Source organism: Gossypium raimondii, chromosome 8 (genome assembly GCF_025698545.1).
Source record: "Gossypium raimondii isolate GPD5lz chromosome 8, ASM2569854v1, whole genome shotgun sequence".
Classification (NCBI taxonomy): Eukaryota; Viridiplantae; Streptophyta; class Magnoliopsida; order Malvales; family Malvaceae; genus Gossypium; species Gossypium raimondii.
Window position 1 is genome coordinate 27,584,607 of NC_068572.1, and position 7,808 is coordinate 27,592,414.

The 7,808-nt window shown below is 38.6% G+C and overlaps 1 protein-coding gene across 1 annotated transcript; it reads right to left on the reverse strand.

Annotated features, from left to right (window-relative positions):
* Positions 1–1,854: 1,854 nt before the first annotated feature.
* On the reverse strand, positions 1,855–4,921 carry LOC105793223 (uncharacterized). Its single transcript, XM_012622148.1, has 5 exons — positions 3,706–4,921; positions 3,440–3,552; positions 2,609–2,981; positions 2,200–2,288; positions 1,855–2,076 (listed from the first exon to the last, which is right to left on the reverse strand). Exons 1-5 carry the CDS (start codon positions 4,919–4,921, stop codon positions 1,855–1,857), a joined length of 2,013 nt encoding a protein of 670 aa, XP_012477602.1.
* Positions 4,922–7,808: the final 2,887 nt, after the last annotated feature.

Here is a 7,808-nt window from a genome sequence, read left to right on the forward strand (position 1 = left end):
CTAATATAAGACACATTTAATAAGCTAAATTAAAATGTCCAGATTAAAACACATTTATTCAATTAAATGATTTGTGCTGATTCTAAACTAACACAACTAATTTAATTTATTCAAAATGAATATAATCAGCTCCTTGAACTAGTTAAGTGTCGAATTGAGCTGAATTGAGTTGACACGAGCTAAAATCAGCTTGTAAGAAGGTGCGAATCAAGCTAGTTGAGCTGGGCATTTTATGTGCAGCCAACCCATCACTCCACACTCGAGGAATATAGTTTGCTACGGCATCTTGGAACTTCTTGGCACATGCTCGAGTGATTGGCCCCAAAGGTAGCTCCAAGGATTCAGCACCTAGCTTCTTAGGCGAGCTCGCATCATCCTCCCCCTCTTCAAAGCGATTCATCCTCGAATCGTCACCTACATCAAAAGGAGAGAGATCAGCAACGTTAAAACTTGCACTCACTCCATACTCACCCAGTAAATCAATTTTGTAAACTTTATCGTTGATCCGTTCCAACACTTGGAATGGACCGTCACCCCTTGATTGAAGCTTGGATTTCCTTTGTTCAGGAAATCGTTCCTTGCGTATGTTGATCCAAGCCCAGTCACCGGGTTCGAACACAACTTGTTTGCGTCCCTTGTTGGCTGTCCGAACATATTGTTCAGTCCTTCTCTCAATATTATCTTTGACCTTTTTGCGCAATTGTTTAACAAAGTCAGCCTTTCTTTTACCATCTACATGCACTAACTCGTTAGCAGGCATAGGAACCAAATCAAGAGGGGTAATGGGGTTAAAGCCATATACTACCTCAAAAGGAGAAAATTTCATAGCAGAATGAATGGTTCGGTTGTATACGAACTCGACGTGAGGTAAGCAATCTTCCCACAACTTTAATTTTTTTGTAAAATAGCTCGAAGCAAAGTTGATAGCACACGGTTTACCACTTCAGTTTGGCCATCTGTTTGAGGGTGACATGTCGTCGAAAACAAGAGTTTTGTGCCTAACTTACCCCACAATGTCCTCCAAAAGTGGCTTAAAAATTTTGTGTCACGGTCAGAAACGATAGTACGAGGAATTCCATGCAACCTGACAACTTCCTTGAAAAACAAATTGGCAACGTTAGTAGCATCATCAGTCTTATTGCAAGGAATAAAATGAGCCATTTTGAAAAAACGGTCTACAACAACAAAAATGGAATCTTTTCCTCTTTTGGTTCTTGGAAGGCCTAGAACAAAGTCCATTGAAATGTCTACCCACGGAGCATCGAGAATAGGCAACGGAGTGTATAAACCATGCAGTTTGATTCGTGACTTTGCCTCTTTACAAGTGCTGCAACGATCACATTTCCTTAGGATGTCGTGTTTCATTTTGGGCCAATAAAAATGCTCATGCAAAATTGCTAGAGTTTTGGCAACTCCAAAGTGACCCATAAGTCAACCGCTATGAGCTTCATCCACAAGAACGTTTCGCATCGATCCTTGAGGCACACAAAGCTTTCCCTCACGAAAAAGATAGCCGTCATGTTGAAAATACTTTTCGTGTGCACCATGCGAACAATTCTTATAAATTTCACCAAAATCAACGTCAGACATATAAAGATCTTTTATAAACTCAAAACCAAGCAGTTTAGAATCCATTAAATTGACAAGTGCATACCTTCGCGATAAAGCATCCGCTACAACATTTTCCTTACCCTTTTTATATTTTATCACGTAGGGAAACGGATCCAAATATTCCACCCACTTGGCATGACATTTATTGAGCTTCGTTTGTCCTTTGAGATGTTTTAGGGCCTCGTGATCCGAATGAATTACAAATTCCTTTGGCCATAGATAATGTTGCCACGTTTCAAGAGCTCAGATCAACGCATATAATTCCTTATCATACGTTGGATAATTCAGCGTAGCTCCATTGAACTTTTCACTAAAGTACGCAATAGGCCGTCCGTCTTGCATCAAAGCAGCGCCAATGCCGATACCTGAAGCATCACACTCTATCTCGAATGTCTTGTTAAAATCAGGTAAAGACAACAATGGTGCATTAGTTAGACATCCTTTAATCTTATTAAAAGAATTCTCCTGTTCATCAGTCCAAATAAAAAGAGAGTTTTTCTTAATTATACCTATCAATGGGGCAACTAAAGAACTAAAATTAGGCACAAACCTTCGGTAGAAGCTTGCCAACCTCTAAAAACTCCTCACTTGGCTGATGTTAGTTGGACGTGGCCACTCATTGATTGCCTTGACCTTTTCTTGGACAACTTCCAAACCACGAGCACTTATGACAAAGCCTAAAAAGACAACTTCATTAGTGCAAAAAGAACATTTCTTTAAATTGGCATAAAGTACCTCTTTTCGTAACACTTCAAGCACCGCATGTAGGTGTTGAATATGATCTTCCAAACTTTTTCTATAGATTAAAATGTCATCAAAATACATAACACAGAATTTCCCAATGAACAAACGTAAAACATAATTCATGAGACGCATGAAAGTACTAGGAGCGTTGGTAAGCCCGAATGGCATTACCAACCATTCATACAAACCTACTTAGTCTTGAACGCGGTTTTCCATTCGTCTCCCTCCCGCATTCAGATTTGATGATAGCCACTTTTCATGTCGATCTTCGAAAACAGTTGGGCTCTGCTAAGTTCATCAAGCATGTCGTCAAGGCAGAGAATATGATGGCGATATTTTATTGTGATTTTTTTGATGGCGCGGCAGTCAATGCACATTCGCCATGATTTGTCCTTTTTAGGAACCAACAATACCGGAACCACACACGGACTTAAGCTCTCACGAATGTAGCCCTTCTCCATTAATTTGGCTACTTGCTTCTCCAATTCCTTCGTTTCCTCAGGATTACTTCTATATGCTGGCCTATTTGGAATTACAGCACCAGGCACAAAGTCAATTTGGTGCTCGATTCCTCGAATGGGAGGTAGGCCATTTGGCACTTCTTCGGGAAAAACATCTCTAAATTCCTGCAATAAAGAGACAATAGGAGTAGGCAAAGTATTTTCAATTTGGTTAGTTTCCAATAAACACTCTTTGTACATGAGCACAAAGATGGGTTGCTTCGTCAACAACAATTTTCGAAGCTCTCTTTTTCTGACGAAAACACTTGTTTTCTCATTTTCGTACTCTTTTTCTTTTTCTTTTGTCACTCTTGTTTTTATTTCAGTTTCGTCAGTCTTTTCTCTCTTTTTCTTTTCACTTTTTTGTTTCTCTCTTTTTCTTTTTCTCGCTCAATGGATTGCTTCAATTTGAGTTGGTCTTCATGCACTTGCTTCGGTGTGAGAGGAGTTAATGTAACATCCCTTCCAAGGTGCTTAAATGAATATCAGTTTGTGTAGCCGTCGTGGACTACCCACCCATCAAATTGCCAAGGACGCCCCAATAGCAAGTGTCCCGCGTGCATCGGTACGACATTGCAAATCACCTCGTCTTGATACTTGCCTATGGAAAATGCCACTTTTGCTTGCTTCGTCTCCTTGAGTTCACCTCCATCATTTAGCCATTGTAGCTTGTAAGGATCTGGATGCTTTGTGGTGGCTAAACCAAGTTTTTCAACAAGCAAAGAACTCACGACATTGGTGCAACTCCCTCCGTCAATAATCAAACTACACACCTTACCTTGAACATGGCAACGGGTGTGAAAGATGTTATCTCATTGTTGTTCTTCCTCAGCTACTTGGATATTCAAACTTCTTTTGACAACGAGTAATTCTCCTTCAACAGACAGCTCGAGCTCTTCTTCTTCCTCCTTGGAAATTTCAGGATCCTCCTCTTGTTCATCTTCAGACTCGATCTCGCCATTTGAACGAACCACCATCACTCGCCGATTAGGGCATTGACTAGTGATGTGGCCTCTTCCTTGACATTTGAAACACTTGATATCACGAGAACGATTCAAAATAGCCTCGTTTTTATTTTTGCTAGTTTCGCCACTTGGTTGGTTGGGCTTAGTGGCAACAAATGGCTCCTTAGGCCGATTGGGAGCTTTGCTTGTTCCTTGAGTCCACTTGTTGTTAGAAACCGTTGGATATGTCTGGGTGGATCCTTTCCGCTTCAATTGTTTTTCAACTTTTATTGCCATATGCACCATATCCATAACTTCAACATAGTGTTGAAGCTGGACGATATTGGCAATATCCCGATTTAGGCCGGCTAAAAATCTCACCATGGTTGCTTCACGATCCTCCTCCACGTTGGCTCTTATCATAGTGATTTCCATTTCTTTATAATAATCTTCAATGCTTCGGTTGCCTTGCGTGAGATTTTTCAATCGTTGATACAACTCCCGATGGTAATAGGATGGGACAAAATGCTTACGCATAACAGCCTTCATTTTGGCCCAAGTAGAGATAGGCCTCTCCCCATTCCTCCTTCGGCTAGTCACCAATTGATCCCACCACACGATCGCATAGTCCGAGAATTCAATGGCGGGGAGCTTGACCTTTTTATTTTCTAAGTAGTTATGACACTCGAAGATGAGTTCCATTTTCTTTTCCCTCTCTAAGTAAGATTCGGGATCATTCTTTCCTTGAAATGGTGGAATAGACATCTTGATATTTTTGAGATTGCCATCGCGACGATCTCGATTTCTTGGAACCCAATTTCGTCGAACTAGTTGAGGGTTGCTTCGATCAGACAAGGGATCACTTTTAGATTCACCAGCCTCATTTAAGTTGTTAATTAGCCGCTCTCGTTCTTGCCTTGCAGCTTTCGGAGTTGCTTCACGTTGCCCTTGAGTTTCAACTCGATATAGGCGATCTTCGATTGGTTCAAGCTTGCGATCAAACAATCGCACCATTTCTCGCATGATGGCTTGTAAATTGAGATCTAGCACTCCACCTCCAACGTTTCTTATGGGACGAAATCTACCTTCCTCATTTGGATTCCTTTCCGGACTCCGTGACATTTTCGAAACTTCTTTTAAATCTCACAACAAAAATCTCACCAATCAATCACAAAATCTCACCAATCACTCACTTCGGCTTTTACTTCCCTCAGATAGTCTCACCAATCTCTCTTGCCTTTTACCACTCAGTTTTCGCCTCTCGAAATTCTCCGCAAACTAAGTTGACAAATCAAAAATCGCTTGGGTTCGGCTTACAAAATAGATGTGGCTTGGTGGGGAAATATTGTTGGGATCGGGTATGCTAATAAACAAAAGAAATAGAAAGGATAAGTGTGGCTGTATAGATGTTGTCCTTTGGGTAGCAAATAATGCTTTTACAATCCAACTATGAACTTTTCTTTTTCTTTTTTTTTAATTCTGAATTTTTTTCTTTTTTTATACACTAAACTGAATATAATAGAAAGATTTGAACACAAAATAATTTTTTTTCAAATTTTTTTCGAATTTTTTTACAAACTCATAATACAAATTACAACGATTCTTACTCTAATACAGCTAGCTCTGATACCAACTTGATACGCACTTGCCTTGTGAACAAATTGAGTCATAGAAATTACCCAATCGTGAATTAGAAGTAAATTGAAAGCTTTTCAAAATAGGTTAGAAGAAAAGGGTTATTTAGGCTCAAAAGGGTTTTGTTGGTTTAAGAAATGAATAAGAAAACAATGGATGCAATTTGGGCTAAGTATTCAAAGGTCGAACTAACACAATAGTAGTGTGTTAACCCGTAACTTATGAGAATGCTTAGGTCGGTAAGGTATTGATGGAAGGGTATGTTAAGTGAATAAAAACTTCGACCCACGATCAAAGATGATAGGAACCTCAGTATGAATCGAACGCCACACTTTTGGGTTTAAAGTGATAAGTTCGGATAGAAACAAAGACAGGTTTGACGCCACAAAGATATTTGATAAGTCTCACAAGTCTTTGGAGAATAACGAGAGTTGAAAACAACCTCACAAATTAACAAAGTTCTAAAATTGTTCATTACCCTTCAAATGTGAATTACATGGTCTATTTATAGTGAACTAAGGCAAATTAATAGCCTATTTAATCAAATTCTTATGCCTTAAGTTTCTTTAGGAAACTTCCCAGAAATTTCCTAGATACATTCATGAACAAAAAAATCTGACTATTAACCTTCTAGAAGAGATGATTCGGTTGGCCCTTTTAATGGTGAAAATTCACATTCAACTAATGCTTTTAAAGATCTTAATTGCTGTTTTGGAGAAGAGAAATGGACAGCTTGAAAAATCATGCTTCTTTGGCCGAATAGGAGCAGCCTCCAATTGAATTAGCTGCTGGAATTCTGAAGTACTCTTTGGCCATTGCCCTCCACGAAATTGACCCTTGGAGAAGCTCAAAAAAGTAGTTGGAAGTCCATTGAGCTACACGAAAAGTCAGCTGGAAGTACAAGGCAGCTACACTTTAAATACCGTCCATGCATGTGCCCAAATACATGCTCCTCCTTAATTGAATTCATTTGCATTTAAGCTAGCTGATTCATTTGAAAAAATATCAAATAAATTTAGTTAAGACATATTTAAGGCTCATGAAATCAGCAGCTGAACACATTAAAATTCTACACATTAATTCATCTAAGACAATTTAATTAGCAGCCACTAATAAATTTGTCTTAATCTAGACACAGTAAAACTTTGTAATTAAACTAAACATATTTAATTTATAACTTAATAGGGACATATTAAAAACATGTGCTAATATAAGACACATTTAATAAGCTGAATTAAAATGTCCAGATTAAAACACATTTATTTAATTAAATGATTTGAGCAGATTCTAAACTAACACAACTAATTTAATTTATTCAAAATGAATATAATCAGCTCCTTGAACTAGTTAAGTGCCGAATTGAGCTGAATTGAGCTGACACGAGCTAAAATCAGCTTGTAAGAAGGTGCGAATCAAGCTAGTTGAGTTGGGCGTTTTATGTGCAGCCAACCCATCACTCCATACTCGAGCAATATAGTTTGCTACGGCATCTTGGAACTTCTTGGCACATGCTCGAGTGATTGGCCCCAAAGGTAGCTCCAAGGATTCGGCACCTAGCTTCTTAGGCGAGCTCGCATCAAATTCATTTGCGTAATTTTTAAGGATTGTATGTGACTATTCGGCTAGCTTAGTGTTTGCCTATAAATAGTTTACTTGTTTATTGTAAAAGGTTACAAAATTTGATCAATTAAACTTAATAGAAATTCTTTTGTTGTGAGGTTACCTCATCTCTTCTTTCGTTCGAGTCTCGGAGTGACTTATCTAGCTTGCTAGTGGCGTCAATCCGAACTCCATTGAACTTATCACCGAAACGGTGTGGCGTTCAACCATATTATTATACCTTTGGTTCTTACCTCCATATAGGTAACGGGTCAAGGTCCGTTTCTATCCTTCATCAAAATTCACCTTAAGCAATATAAGACTCGGGGTAATACTTTTTAGTATTGAAACATTCTTGACGTAAGTTCTATTTTCCATCTCCATCACTTAAAATTTTCTATCCTACCTTGTTTCTATTCTAAACCGAACCTAACAACATCAAACCACTCATCTAAACCCCTTTCAAACCTTCTGCAAACCTTAGCCTAAATCACCCAATTTTGACAACTCCAACTACTCCTCGTCGACGATCAGGCAATCAAGTGAAGCGTCTTGATTAACCCGAGCTGGATCGCATCACCTCTATCATTTGGTATCAGATTATTGGCGTTTTGGGTGTTCTTGGTTGATTTCTAAACTGATTTTCTTTAAAAAAAAATGGCATATAGCAGTTTTTACCCAGAAAAATTTTTGAAAAAAATTTCATTTTACTGGGTAAACGTTATCTGATTAGTCTAAAATTTTATATGCATATTTTTGGCACTATGATAGAATA